The following is a 15386-nucleotide window of genomic DNA, read 5'->3' as shown; positions in this document are numbered from 1 at the left end:
ATTTCATCTTTAAAAAGATGAAATATTAAAATATTAATCTGTTGATATATGAAGTTATTACATAGTTTCAAGTGCCTAAATTTTTTTTCCCCACAAGACCAAGAATTTAGGTTGATTTTATTAAAATAATTGTATTAAAAAAAAGCAGTCACTCAAACTCAATGTGTGGCATTCTCCTTCACATCTTGATAGTACTTTTTGGGGGGGAATAGTATTTACCATTTTAACTAGATGATATATACTATTTATTATTTATTAATTTATTTATTATGAATTCTAAGGGGTTCATCAGGTCAAAGAACATTCATCCTCCCGTGTTCCGGCCAGGCCTTTCAAGAAAACACCAGTGGTAACACCTAATGCTGGCTGAGCATTTACTGAGTGGGCTGAGGTACGCTGTCTGCTGGTGCTGCTGGTTATGGATCCCCTAACTTTATTAAAGGGTTAAATGATGGGATTGAAGTTTTATCAAACCAGACCACAATATTAAAATGTGGTAATTCTTTTTATTGTTTTTGCTTTTCAGAAAAATTAATACTTGACACCAGTCTTTCCTGAAGTTTTAAGTCAACTGTTCAGTGTTAACAAGAAATGAATTTTTCTACTGAATTTACAGAACATTTGTTAAATAGTTTCTTTTTCTTCATTATTTATTATACAACATTCGAGGATAATACGGCTGTCTTAAGACTTCAGATCTGAGAAATCTAGGGCAAGACTTTTAGAAAGTGCATTAGTCAAGGTACAATTTAAATATGAATATACACATATTCCATAACCCAAATCTATAACATGGACTATAATCTTTCTCCCTACAATATGGCCTGACTTTGTAGAACACTGGATTTCAACTGGGGGCGCCTGTGACCTCCAGGAGCCATTTGGCATCTGGTGTCACCGTGACTGTCACAGGGGGAGGGGTGTTAATGGCTTTGAGTGGGTAGAACCCAGGGATGCTGCTACACATCCTACAACACACAGGATGAATTCTCACAACAAAGAATTATCCAACCCAAATGTCAACAGTGTCAAGGTTAAGAAATCCTGTTGTAGAGTATCACCCAATTGACTCAATTTCCATTTTACAAAGAACCTGCCTGTCCACTGTCATTTGGAAAGCACACGTTACTAACTAGCAAAACCTATTTAAAAGATTTAACCCGACCAGTATCATTACCAAAAGCGAAGTCTGACTTTTGGTATCAAGGTACTTCCAGCATGATTAAACCACAAAATCAGCTTAGAATGACAGAAATCAGGATATATACCATTTAATTTCCCTTGAACCTGCTCTACGTTTAATCTGCTCATATGGAAAGTTAATTTGGACTATTTTGAAGTAGCTAAGCAAATAGCTCGCACTGCACATTCTTCTAGACTATGATAAAAATGTAATGATTTATAAAGCATTTGGTAAAGAGCAAAGTTCTCTACAAGTGTGCTGATAGTATTTATCACAACACACCGAAAATGAAGAGCTTCATTTATTTTTTGGAGTTTGTTAGGACCATGTGATTAGACAGGTAACATTAATTTGCCCCTGATATTACAATAACCTCTCACAGATGTCTTTTACAAATAGCGGTGCACACATATGGGGTGTGTGATATAAAATTAACAAGCTGGTTGTATTTTCCATACAAATACTGGTTGTAAATTATCAATGTTTCAAGTGACGAATTCTTATGGGGAACCAAATTTTTAAAGAATTATGTTAAGTTTACTAAGTGGAGAAATTTCTCAGTATTTTACTAACCATTCATTTTCACATTCACATTCTATGTATTTTATGGTCAACAAACTGATTCAAATGATTTAAATTATCCCACCATTTAAAGAGGAAATCATTGGCAATAATCTGAAACCACGGAGTTAACTTAATTTCACCACGGGCTGCGTTTTTCAGAAGTTCTCTTAGCTCTTCCTTTGTCACATAACAGTAGCTCTTAATCTCATTGGGATCTGGATTCAAAGTTACGTTCTTCCTCACAAACAGAATGTAATCAATTTCATGTTCCCCCCAGATACCATCTGACTGAGCCTTGTAGTGAATTCGTGTTAGGTAATTAATTTCTTCTGGAGGAACCTAGGATGAAAATAAAACAACAGCAAAAACATCAATAACACAAGTAATGTAAATCAGCCCACCACATTTAAGTAAGATCCTGAACAACAGAACCATAGTTTTAGAATTAGAACTCTTAAAATATTAATCTGTTGATGATATATGAAGATATTATGACATAGTTTCAAGTGCCTAAATTTTTTTCCCCACAAGACCAAGAATTTAGGTTGATTTTATTAAAATAATGGTATTAAAAAAAAAAAAGCAGTCACTCAAACTAAATGTGTGGCATTCTCCTTCACATCTTGATAGTGCTTTTCGGGGGGGGGGGGGATAGTATTTACCATTTTAACTAGACGAGATATACTTTATTTACTCAGGTCTTATTTAAAGAGGACAATCCCAGGAAATAAAGATTATTTCAATTTACCCAATCAGATTTGTAGTTTATATTTGTAAGGATTTTCACAAGAAAACTATCATTTTTGATCTGCTCAATTATAAAAATAATCAACTTTATATACTGGTTAACAGACCAATCCATTTTAACACTGAGCTAAATCTTCACAAGTAATATGAAGAAGTCAAAATTTAAATAATCTTTAACGGAGGTGCTTTCTAGGACCAATAACTCACAAAGTTATAAAGCAGAGACCTACCTTAAATTTAAAATTTTAATGAAAATGTTTTAACGTATGTTTGGATTTCTAAACAAGATTTCAGCTTGTACAGTTGTGTAGTAAAATTGGTTACCTCTTCCATGGGAATTCCTAATTCAGCCTTTAATCGCCTCTGTGCCGCTCGTCTTACTCCAATGGCCTCTTTTTCTTCCAGCTCTCGGGGATTACTTAACGGATGACTACAGCAAGTGTTGGTAAAACAACCTGGAACATGTTAATATACATGTAGATTAACTTTTCCTCCAAATAGGTCTAAAAGATAAAAAAAAAAAGTTTTAAAAGTAACAGAAAAATGAAGATTTCTAAATCAGTTATAATGAGCTATGGGTAATCAGTCTGTGAAACAGACAAGTGTAGATAAGTTCTTTATTAACGCAGTCTTAACCAGAAAGATCAAAGAGTATAAAGACAAACCTACAACACAGATAAAAATATACATTAGAAATCTATGTGAATATACACATACTAGCCATCTTCACTGCTGGCTCATTAGGTTGTGCTCAATGCACACACTTCTTTATGCGGAACATGAAATGCTGCCATCCACAGGATTTCCCTTCTGACTTTGGCTACCAAGCACGCCCCGGACCGAGTCACGCCGGGTCCGGCTCCCTACAAAGTACTCCGGGCAGAAGCACGCTCACCTGGAAAGGTGATTTTAGCATCTGACCTCTGCTGCAGCAGGAGCTTATTTTCCGTGTTGAATAAGAAGACGCTGAAAGCTCGATGTAATAACCCTGCGCGCCAAAGAAGGGAGATTACTGTAAGACAGCAGTTACCTGCCCTATTCTCTACCTACGGTCCAGAGCCCCTGGAACCTGCTGCCATCGTCGTCCACTCAGCGGGGCTCTGCCCGGCCCGGACAGGGCGGCGGGCACGGGGGGCCGCCCGGGCCGCCGCGCCTGGCCCCGCACCTCTGTCGATGTTCTCGTTCAGGTGGCAGTTCCGCTTGGTCTCCGCCCCGATCCGACGGTCCTCTTCATCGATGAGGATGCACATCTCCGCCAGCAGCTGCACCTGCTGCGCGTCCAGCTTGTCCATGTCAATCTCCGGCATGCTGGCAGCCCGCCGGACCCGGCCCGTGACCCTGGCGCCGACAGAGGACCGGGGCTCAGGACCCCCCCCCGTCCCCGGGAGAACCACCACCCGGGCCCCGGGGTACCTCCCCCCAACTCCCACCCGACACCGAGGGTCCCCCGGGAGGGGGCGGCTGGGCGGCCACACTCGGTGCCCCGGGCCCGCGGGGACCCGCCGGCCGCCGCCCGACCCCCGCCGGCCTACCTCAGGCTGCTGCCCTCTGCGTACCACCGCTCCGCCGCGTTTTGCTCCCGCAGGCCCCGCCCCCAGGCCTGGGGCCCGCCCCCTCGGGCCGCGCGCCCAACCTTCAGGGCCCGCGCCAGAGCGCGCCACATGCTTCGCGGCCAATCGCGCGCCGGCCACGCCTGACGCCACGGTCGCGCGAGGGCGTGTGCAGGGCCTCCGTCACGGAGCCGAGGTTCCGCTCTTCCCTCTGCCCTCCAAGCCCCGCTGTACGGAGCTCGGGGCCTTGCAGAGCCTTTTTCAGGAGGCCGCCCGGAGACGGAGGGCGGAGCGAGCGGCCCCGACCACACCCGCTAGTCCGCGCGCCAGAGGCGCCGAGCCCCGCGCGAGCGCACGTTCCAGGTGCCCGAGCGCTCGGGCTCTGAGACGTCGTGACGTGTGTGCGCGGGGCCTTCTGCGCAGTTAGCGGACCGGCAGGCTGAGCTCCCGTGCCCCCGGGGGCGGGCTGCATGAGGACCGCGCGGGACGGCGCGGTGCGTGCCCTGGTTCGGAAGGCCGCGACGCCCGCACGCCCGCACCGTTCACCGCTCCCCGAACCCCCCTCGTGAAGCCCACGCCTGCACCCCATGTCACACCCGCCCTACGGCCCACACGCAGACCCAACACATCCCCCTTACACCCCACACACAGACCCCACATCACACCCCTCCCCCCACAGCCCGTTAACAAGGCCTTGAAAAAGGCAGAGTGATAGTCTTCTAGGGACTCAACTGCCTTGATGTTAACACTTTGCTCAGGGCAAAAGGCAACCTCTGCCCAACCCCCAGGATCCTGGGAGTCTACTTTAACACAAAAATTCCTTTAGAAATTTTATCCCTAAACCCCCAAAATACATGTTGGCAATCACCTCCTCCCCCAAGCATATGGCCCAATACACATCTGAAGGGTCTCATGACTAAGGTTTTACTAGACAGTAATACACAACCTTTTCCCAACAATAGCTAGCCTCCTCAAAGTCCTGGAAACCGTGCTTCCAAAATTCCTTAGAGACACGCTATCCCCAACCCCCTCCCAACTTGAAAGTGTATCATGAACCACTCCTCACGACCCCGGTGCAGCTCTTTCTGCCCATGGGTCCCGTCCCTGTGCTTTAATAAAACCACCTTTTTGCACCAAAGACATCTTAAGAACTCTTTCTTGCCTGTGGGCTTCAAACCCTCATGCCTTTCCTATATCAAAACCACAGCAATGAACATTTTATAATGTTAAATTAACATTCATTGCTTTGGACTAAAGTTCGAATGCATATTTTCCCACGCATGATTTTGTAATATTGGGTCACTTGGAAAATATTACTTCACTAATTAAGCAGATCTTGCAGATGTTGACACATTTCATTATTCAATACCAATCACCTTTAACATCACCACTAATTTCATCAGAAAAGTCCTGTGGCGCGTGTGTGGCTCAGTCGTTAAGCATCTGCCTTCGGCTCAGGTCAGGATCCCAGGGTCCTGGGATCGAGTCCCATATTGGGCTCTCTTGGAGCCTGCTGGGAGCCTGCTTCTTCCTCTCCTTCTACCTGCTGCTCCCCCTCCCCCGGCTTGTGAGCGCACACGCTCTCCGTGAAATAAATAAATAAATAAACCTTAAAAAAAAAAAAGTCTTTAAGCATTGGGAAGTCGTCAAGCCCCCGGTGGGCAGGGAGGAAACTAGCTACGTCCGTTTCATCAAAGTCCTCTCTGTGTCCCATTGCTCCTGAGCGACTTCGCAAACATTTATTTTCCACCCTCCTATGAGTTGCTCTCCCTTTTAAGTCCCAGACCCACTTCTCCTAGGTTCAGGGTGACCTATGAACCTTATTTCGACTGTCTTTGGAATCTCTCAGGTTTATGTGGATTCTCATACATGCATAATTATAATTAAATTTGATATTCTCCTGCCAATCTGTCTCACGTCTTCCACCAGCCAGAAGAACCTTGAAGGGTAGAGGAAAACGCTCCTCCTGGTGAAATGTTTGCCACAACCTCCAAAAGCCTGAAACCCTTACAGAAGGGTTTCTTAGTGCTAAGCTGAGCTTTTACTAAATGTGTAAATAACTTCAGCACTTATTCTAGTTTGTGGTTATTTGGGTCCCAAAATGTTAAATTTGTTTCTTGTGCAATCATCTTACGAGGGCTTCTTGAATTTGAATGGCGAGCTTTCGTTTTTAAAGGAAGGAGTGAGAATGTTGACCCACACATCAGGAAACTGGTCTCTTGCTTTTCATTTACTGTAGGTCAGCTTTAACGCCTAGGCAGAGTTGTTTGTAAAGAGGAGGGTGGTCGCTCATGTAAGGTCTCCAGTCCATGACGTCCCTTGCCAACCTAGATCAAAGACGAGTAAGTCCCACCTTTCGCAGCGAGCAGCTGATTTTGTTTTTTCTTTTTAGCCAATGGCGAACAAATATTTCAGAAAGGAAAGTGGATGAGTCATCCTCTGCAGATAAAGCTGAAATATTAATAGTTCTACCTCCACCGGGAGCCCGTGCGGACCGGCAGCCTCCGCCACAGCCCCGCGGGGAAGAGTCGCGGCCGGCAGCCGTGCGGCCGCGGGGAGCACACAGGGCTGGACGCCCGTCAGCGGTCCCCCCGACCCGAGCCGATGGACGCGAACCTGTGGGGGTCGAGGACCCCCGCGGGAGCCCGCCGCAGTGAGTACCGGGGGACGCGCCCGCGGGCTCCCTGCGAGCGCCGGCGCCCCGCTCCTCCCAGTCCGCGGCTCGGCTCTTCCGAGCGCACCTTCGGGCGAGCACCTACCCGGTGGGCCGGGGGCGGGCAGTCACGGGCGCTCCCCCCCTGCCCCCGGCTCCCCGCGCGCCGGGGCGCGGCCAGAGCGGGCGGTCGCGGGACTTCCGGCGCGAGCGCAGGACGGGGGCTGGACTTCCGGCGGTCGCGGCTGAGACGGAGGCCGCGGGAGGGACTTCCGGCGCGGGGCGGAGGTCGTCGCGGGACTTCCGGCGGCCTGGGCGCGAGGCGAGGCTGGAGCTTCCGGCTGTGCCGGAAGTGCAGGGCGTCGGGCTTGCCGGGTCGTGGGGCCGCGTCAGGGCGGAGATTCGGTGTCCTGCGTCTCCCGGTCTGTCGCGGGCGCCGTGTGGTTGGGAACGGGCGCGCTGCAGCGCAGGGCCCGGTTGGCATTGGGGGTCGGCGGGCACGGCGGCGGCACGACAGGTGAGTGCCGGGCGGTCATCTTCCACCCCCGAGGGGCACCCGGGGTGCGGGGGGCCATGGCCTCCGAGCGGGACTGGGGGCGTGCCCGCGGGGCCTGTGGCTGCCTCGCGCCCGCCCCCCACCCCCGACCCCGCGTGCCCTGGTCCTTGCTGTCGATGGAGGGCTGGGGTCGGCCCGGGGCGGGGCGACGGCGCCTCGCTCAGAGCCCCAGGTTACGTGGTGGGCAGGAGCGGAGAGGCCCGGTCGCGCAGCCCTCGCAGCAGAGGCTCCCGTGCCCGGCCCGGTCCGCTGAAGCCGAGCTTGTCGTGGGAGAGCGCGGCGACTCGGGAAGTTTCATCTGTTTCCGTTCCAGCGAACGCCCCGTAAATGCAGGATGGTGGCCTCCAAGGTGTGACCTTAGAAGTGTCCCCGGAATGGTGTGCCTCCGAGGTGGGCCCGTGCCTCCGGAGTGTCTTCGCCGCGCCCGGCCGCCCCGCTCTGCACGCTCCGCGCGCGGGCTTGGGCTCCGCAGGGCTGGCGCGGCCTGGCCTCGGGGCGGTCGTGCGGGCGCTGTGTCCTCCTTGCGCTGGGCCCAGCCAGCGGGGAGGGCGGCGGACCCCCGCCGCACTGCACAGCAGCTGCGCGACCTTTCCGAGCCGCGTCTTGATAGTGAGAAGGTCACGTTACGATGTGTGTGCCACGCGTTCTTGCAGAGTCCTGGACACGGGAGAGCTTTAGTGAGAGCGCTTCCTTCCTCTTTTCTCAGCCTCTTGGCACCTTCCTTCGGGTGGCTCTGGTAGGCTGTTCACTTGCTTTGCACTTGCACTTGAAAATCTTGGGGGTCATCTTCCGATTAGTGGTGTCCCCCAGTTCACTGTGTGGATGAGGGACAAAACAGTGTCCGCAGGTTGGGACTGATGGCACGTTTCTGCAGGGGCTTCTCTCCATAGATGCTGCGGAGCAGTTGAGTTTGCTGTTGGAGCCCGCCAGGAATTCGCAGCGCAGCGCTGTAACAATACGGTGTTAGGGAGAGCTGGACTGAACGGCTGGTGGAAAGTCACATTCGATACTGTCAAATGCCGCACACAGATTACATTGTTTAATCATTCTTTTGCGTAAAGTTAACGTTCGTGAAATTAAGTACTTAAGTGTTCTTGCTAAAAGAAAATGTTTAAAAGTCCCACCGGGTATGAAATTGTGAGTAATGTTTTGTACATGGGGTCATGTGTGTGTGGCACATGAGTTGTGCAGACTTTATATTAAACCTACTTATTTGAAGGGTGGGTTAGGGAGGTTGAGTTTTTGGAGGGAACTATTTATAATTCCTTGAAAATAATGTTTTTTAAAAAAAGTAGGATTTTTTTTCCATAAACCTGTTCAGTGCCTTATAATAGTGGGTTAGTACGAATAGTTTGAAGAAATATAATTATCTTTTGGAATTTCAGATATTTGTTTTTGATTATATTTAGGTAAAAGGCACAGCTTTTAACATTGGTTACAATAGATTATTTTTAGAGTAAAGACATTTTTTTTTCCCTTTACAGTTCTTTTTTTTCTTCTCTCTGCCCCTTCAGGGCCCCCTTTTTCTCCTTCTCCCCTTTACAGTTCCTTTTTTTTTTAAAATATATTTTATTTATTTATTTGACAGAGAGGGAGAGAGCACAAGCAGGGGGAGCGGGAGGCAGAGGCAGAGGGAGGAGCAGGCTCCTTGCTGAGCAGGACCCTGGGATCTTGACCTGAGCCGAAAGTAGCTGCGTAACCCACGGAGCCACCCAGGTGCCCCTCCCCTTTACGGTTCTATGACCAGTTTACTAAAGTGTTTGGCCTGTTGAACATTTGGGAACTGTGCCTCACAGCGTTTTTGGAACAATAGTGGCTGTTTTTACTGACCCTTGTGAGCCTCACAACACACCTTTGGAGCAGTTCTTCTGTCTCAGAGGGACCTGCCCATCCGTTACCGGTGTCTGCTGTACTTTCTAACTTCACTTCCCTCTTTGTCTAGCTTAGAGTCCATGCTCTATCAGTTCAGTATTTCTTTTGCAAACACCTGCAATTTCCTTGCCTCTCTCTGTGATCTCAACCTGAAAACACCCTAAACTTTTCAAACATTTATATAGGATTTATACTAATACTGATCCATGCTGAGGTGAAGGGGTTTGTTCTCCCCGGAGGGTCTGGTGTGAAGGGAAAAGTGGTGTTGGCACCAGGGTAGACTGCTGGAGGAGGGAGAGGATGTGAATGAAGAGGGCAAGAGTAAAATTTTAAAAAAGGTTCAGGAAGGAAATTGTGTTGGAAAGATTAACAAAAGAGAAAGAGGAAATTGGAAATAGGTTATAACGAAAAACTAGAGGATCCTGCCACTCCAGTTTCTGAAGAATGGTGAGTATGGCTGAAGACCCGAGTGGAAGAGGCAGAACTTGAATTCACCAGGTCGTCTTCAAGTGTTAATAATACAGTGCTTGGCACAGGCATTATGACCCCATCGTTGAGATGACACTTCACAGGGCTTAGAAAGGTCTTAAGGGATAAAATCACTCCGGATGAAAAATCTCCATTTGATGCCAGGTTCTTGTTCCAGATTTATAATCTGTAATTGTGTGAAGTGTACGTATTTGGTTGGAAATGGATCAGTGTGAAAAGATAACCAGTGTAATGGACTGTGTGGTGGAGTGACAAAAACAAGCAAAGGCCAGAACGACACTATATGGGGTTCATGGGGAGGAGGGAGGTTCAAGCCTCAGTGCAAGGCAGAGGGTGAAGATTTGTTTATTAAAATTTTATTTATTTAAGTAATCTCTACACCCCAATATAGGGCTTGACCCTGAGATCGAGTCACACACTCTTCCAGCTTGAGCCAGCCAGGCACCCCCAGAGGGTGACGATTTTTAAAGTTAGTTGTATAGAAGACTGCTTATTTCTTACTGAAGGTGTAGTGTCTGGAAAGCCAGTGGTATGATACTGAAGACAGAAAATCATTGATTCAAAACCTACAACTTTGAGGGGCGCCTGGCTGGCTCAGTTGGTAGAGTGTGAGCTGGCTCTTGATCTTGGGGTTGTGAGTTTGAGCCCCATGTGGGGTGTAGAGATTAAAAAAGAATAAAAACCCGAAAAGCCTATGACTTTGAGGTGAAAGGAAGGTAGGTGTTGCCCTTCTTGCACTTTATATAACCAACTTGTGAATCTTCAGAATGTGCTAACCTTCCCACTGATACTTAGCAGAGTATTTCCACTGATGCAGGTCTTCAGAGAGGAAAGAAAAGACCTTTACTCTGTTACTTACTTGACTGAAATGTCTGCAGATAAAGTCTCCTCTTTATGGCTCCATTAGGATCTTTTTCACAGGGTTTTGATATTTTCCTCCTTTACAAAATGTGACTTAGAAACTGCAAGGTAACTGTTAAATTGTGTTAATGATTTTGACAACTGAGATGCTTTATGAACTTAATATGTGTAATCACTGAAAAAGAGTTATGTCTATCTCCTTCTTTTTATGAAGAATATAGTTTCTGGGTAAGGTTCCATTAAGTCAGTTTGGTTTTTTGGCCAATTTTTTTATGTGGCACAGTTAAATAGTTCTAAATGTTTCCATTAAAAAAAATTACTGAAATACTCTTTTAAGTGGTTTAATATGAACTGTTTAACAGTTTAGTTTTGTTATATTCAAATTTGTCAAATTTAATATCAATGTAATCTTTGTGTCTATAAAATTCTGCCAATTACAGATTCTGCCATTGTTTTGCTTTATGTCTTTATTTCAGCCATCTCTAATTTCTGTAGCTCAAAATTTTCAGACCTAAATTTCATAAAAAAATTTGTTCTTTAATTTTTCAGTCAAAAATAATTTTTCCATTGGGGCACCCGGGGTGGTTAAGGCATCTGTTGGTTAGGCATCTGCCTTCGGCTTGGGTCATGATCCCAGGGTCCTGGGATCGAGCCTTGAGAGCCCCACATCTCTCCCTGCTTGTGCTCTCTCTCTCTCTGTTAGATAAATAAATAAAATCTTTAAAAATAATTTTCTGTCTACTATGAAAATGAAACATTTAAGATTGAATCAGTTAATTAAAATGATTCTACTTTAAAAAAATAATTTTTCCTATGTCATTTGAGGGAGTGCCAGTTTTATTACGTGTTGCTTATTTCTACACATAATGCTCATTGTAAGGTTTTTTTTTTTTTTATCTTATTAAGAATAGTATTTGGTAAGTCATAGACTCTGGAGGCGTGATGGGGTCAAAATGCCTATCTCCACTTTCAGTGTAGACCTCTCCCAGATTTATAAATTTAGCCCAGTTCTCTTTTCATCTCTAGACCTATGTACTTCCTGCCTCTTCTGTGTTTTAGATGTTCAGAGGCATTGCAAACATAATACCTTCAGTATTTAATTCTTGATTTCTTCTGCAAGTCTGCTGCCTCAGTATCTCAGTACCTCAATAATCTGATCTCTTTTTCACCTTCTTCTTACCTCAGAAATGAGGGCTGTTCTTGACACCTCTCTTCTGCCCCACCTGTCCTCCTCACCCCAAATCCATTCATGTACCCCTCTAATCTTATGGATCATCATTAATTGCCTGTACTGCTTTAGTAACTTCCTAACTGGCTTCCCCATTCCTAGTCATCTGATTTTTCCATGTGTTTTCTACACAGCAGGAAGAGTGATTTTTCATGCAAATCTAGTGTCACTTATTTACGGCATGGCTTCGTTTTTGTTTTAGGATAAAATCTAAACTTAAAAGACAGACTCTAAGCCTCCCTCTACCACTTGTACTGTTCTCTCCATTGTTTGCTATGCTTTAGCCACATTATCTCTTTTTTAGTTTTTCTGGTTAATTAGTTTCATTCCCAGCTCAGGGTATTTGCACATGCTGTTCCTGTTCTTGGAATACCCACTCCCCCTCTCTCTTTCCACATGGTTAACACTGATTCTTCAGTTTCAATTTAAATGTCAGTTTCTTGGAAAAACCTTGCTCTTTAGCTTGCGTCTTCTCATAATAGTTGTGTATCTTTCAGAGCAGTCACCAGAATTTATAATTTCTCTAATCAATTCTGAGATTACCCTTAAGGTCCATCTCATAACTCTAAATAACATGAAAGTAGGGACCAAGTCTGTTTAGTTCATTGCTGTATTCCTAGTACCTAATGCGTTTATGAGCTGAAGAATATTTGGTGTGTGACTTAAAGAAAGAAAGAAGTGCTGTTGCTGTCCCTGCTTTTAAAGATGACAAAATTAAGCCTTAAGAACGTGGTTAAGTAACTTGACCAAGGTTACACAGCTAGTTGGGGATAGATGTGTTCATTCATTCATTCATTCACTTATACATTCATTAAATATTTTGGGATGTATTTATGTCAGGCCACATGGTCGGCCCTACAAGTACCATAGTGAGCCCAAATAATGTCCCAGGTGGGGGACATTGGTGGTGTTGTGGGGGAAACATTCATTAAGTGAGTAAACCACAAATAAAATCTAGGTGTGGAGGTGGCGAGGATCATACAGTGCTGTGACTAGTAGTGGCCAAAGGAAGCTGTTTTGAGGAGGTAACATTTAAGCCGAGGCCTCATGGTGAAGCCGAGCCAATGCTTTGAAGAGTTGGGGGTGGGGGTTGCATGGCTCTAAAACTAATTAACTGTTGTGCTCTTCTTTGGATTTTATTCCTAGTAGGTGTTTAACTTAACTGGATTATTTATATCTATTTTACTCCGCTATGTATTTGAAGTGGCAAAACTAGTTCCATTCGCTGCCATTTTTTAGGGAAGCAAAATGTTATTCATTGTATAGCCAGAATTTGTAAATGGAGTAATGTGTGATGGATTAAAGATGTCTACAAGTTCTTTCTCATTCTTTTTCTTTCAGTAGGTTAAGTCTGTTTGCCCTCCACTTGAGTCTGTGTTGCCCTTGTGATTTGCTTTGACAAATGGAATATCCAAAAAAGTGAGAGAAATAGAAGATTAAAAAGAAAACCAAATGAGAATTTTAGAGATAAAAGAAATACGGTTATTTTATTCCTATTTCCCCTTTTTTTTAGATTGGATAGTTGAATGTGGTTTACATAATGCTATAGAAAATTAGGTGATAATTTTAATAAATTCACAAATTTTAGAGTTTTAAACCTAAAAACACAGAATTAGTTAACCTATTTGAAAGTTTTTAGTGTGTTGTAAAACACGATTTACTTTCTTATTGCCATTTTAACACAAGGTCTACACATGTATAATATGAGATACAAAAGGTCTCTGATTTTGTACTTACGGAAAGGTAGAGTAGAGGTATTTCCTTGTTCCACTAAGTATATCTAAGGCAGTATATATAAAACACATAAAAGACTGAAAGGTGGAGAGAAGGGAGTATAGTGATACTGGTATTTTGGGACCTCAGAAATGACACAGAGCTGAGTTCCCTGGATTTTCTTTTTTGCCTCACATACCCCAGACTTGGGCCTGAAGAGGTAACAACCCAGCAACACCAAAGGGCTCACCTCAGAAGACCAAGAAAAGCCTGCTCTCTAGTCAAAAGACCAGGAAAGGGAAAGCCCCGGAGACAGAACACTTTTAGAAAACACTGCAGCGCCTACCCTCATCACTCTTCTTGTCTAAGGCTGGATGGAGAATCTAGGCTTTCACCCTTGACAAGCTGTGTTGAGGTGACACTCTCTGCTGGGTGGTGTCAGAGAAGGCTGAGTGAGCAGGTGGGATTCTCATCTGTGTTGGGTGATGAAAACACGCTCTTCCTGCTGGGGTGGCATTAGAGGAAACCTAGTAGGGATTCAGGAATTTCACCACCACTCGGTGCTAATGAGGCCACGTAGGGTATAGTAACAGGGACCTCTGGTGCAGTCAAGATGGTGTGAGTGGGAGAGCAGCCAAGGGAGAGGCTGAACTCTCACCCCACTCAGCAGCAATGGGGCGTATCTCCACCCAGGGTCAGTGGAGGCTGAGCGGAGAACCCTGACTTCCAGATCTCCACCTTTGCAGTCCACCTGGCAGAAACAAGAAATTGTTGGGACATCATCGTTAGAGGCCTGCTGTAATAGAAGACTTAAATCAGATCCCGGGTCAACAAGGAACCCAAAATGTTGAGGCTTCAGTTGAAAATTATATGTTATATGAAGAACTGGGAAAATCTCAGTTTGAATGAGAAAAGACAACTGACAGCAACACAGAGATGTCGCAGATGTTAGAATGATTTGACAGGGATTTTAAGGCAGCCAAAATGAATATGTGTCAGCGAGCAGTTAGTGACGTTTGAAACAAATGAAAAAACAAAATCTCAGGAAGAAAACACGGGATATAAAGAAACAAATGGAAATTTAGAACTGAAAAGTATAATTGAAATGAAAAACCCAGTGGATGGCTGACCAGCAGAATGGAGAGGGTAGAGGAAAGACTGAATGGAAATTACCCACCTTGAACAACAGAGAGAAACTAGCCTGGAAGAAAGTGAACGTAGTATCAGGGACCTGTGGAACTTTGACAAAAGACCTATTGTTCTTGTTATAATCCCAGAAAGAGGAGAAAGACAGTGGGGCTGAAGGTGCATTTGGAGAAATACTGGCTGAATATTTCCTAAATCTGGCAAGCCATAAACCTATAGAATCAAGAAGCTTAATGAAACCCAGACAAGATAAACTCAAAGAAATTCATGCTAAGACACATCGTAGTCAAAACTTCTGAGAACTGAAGACAAAAAAGCAGTGAGAAAGAAATGTCACTTTACCATTAGTGGAAAAACAGTTTGACAAGTGGATTTTTCATCAGTGACCATAGAGGCCATAAGGAAGTGGCATATTTTTCAAGTGCTGAAGGAAAAGAACTGTCAACTCAATTCTGTAGCAAGTGAAAACCTCCTTCATGTGATCAGTCACAAGCAGACCTATCCTAAGATAATAGGTAGAGGAATTTCTTTCAACAGAACGGAAATGACAAAGCAATGTGGGAACACCAGGAAGGAAGTACAAACAACGGAAAGAGGAAACATACTGGTAAATTCAGCAGATACTCATGTTTGAAGGTTGAAGCATAGCTCTTGATGTTCTCAGTGTATATAGAGGAAGTATTTCATTTGACTGTTACAAGTGCAAGGAGTTAGGAAGGTAAGGTTTCTATATATTACCGTGAACTGGTAAAATGTTGATAATCAGACTGTGATAGTTGTGAAAATTTAAAGATTTTATTTATTTATTTGAGAGAGAGAGAATG

At 45.2% G+C, this 15386-nt stretch overlaps 2 protein-coding genes across 8 annotated transcripts in view; one reads left to right on the top strand and one right to left on the bottom strand.

Moving 5' to 3' along the window:
• Positions 1-486: 486 nt before the first annotated feature.
• LOC112810109 (isopentenyl-diphosphate Delta-isomerase 1) lies at positions 487-4331 on the bottom strand. Its single transcript, XM_025853598.2, has 5 exons — positions 4027-4331; positions 3660-3832; positions 3390-3482; positions 2819-2949; positions 487-2086 (listed from the first exon to the last, which is right to left on the bottom strand). The coding sequence occupies exons 1-5, from the start codon at positions 4155-4157 to the stop codon at positions 1772-1774; spliced, it is 843 nt and encodes a 280-aa protein (XP_025709383.1). The 5' UTR covers positions 4158-4331; the 3' UTR covers positions 487-1771.
• A 2108-nt stretch (positions 4332-6439) lies between these two features.
• The window catches only part of WDR37 (WD repeat domain 37), a 62144-nt gene continuing 53197 nt past the window's right edge, over positions 6440-15386 (top strand). For 2 of the 7 annotated variants that reach the window (XM_025853591.2, XM_073879976.1), the window contains exon 1: positions 13101-13122. In XM_025853591.2, coding sequence (XP_025709376.2) covers positions 13106-13122 — 17 coding nt within the window. In that variant the 5' untranslated portion in view covers positions 13101-13105. Of the gene's footprint in view, positions 6698-6951; positions 7215-13098; positions 13123-13154; positions 13877-13898; positions 15170-15386 lie in introns of those variants that run through there. The other 5 variants (XM_025853597.2, XM_025853593.2, XM_073879979.1 and 2 more) reach the window with 5 other exon arrangements.

This window comes from Callorhinus ursinus, unplaced genomic scaffold (assembly GCF_003265705.2).
Source record: "Callorhinus ursinus isolate GAN/ISIS: 27379988/994484 unplaced genomic scaffold, GSC_fseal_2.0 scaffold36, whole genome shotgun sequence".
In the NCBI taxonomy this organism is placed as follows: Eukaryota; Metazoa; Chordata; class Mammalia; order Carnivora; family Otariidae; genus Callorhinus; species Callorhinus ursinus.
This window is presented reverse-complemented; position numbering and strand designations above follow the sequence as displayed.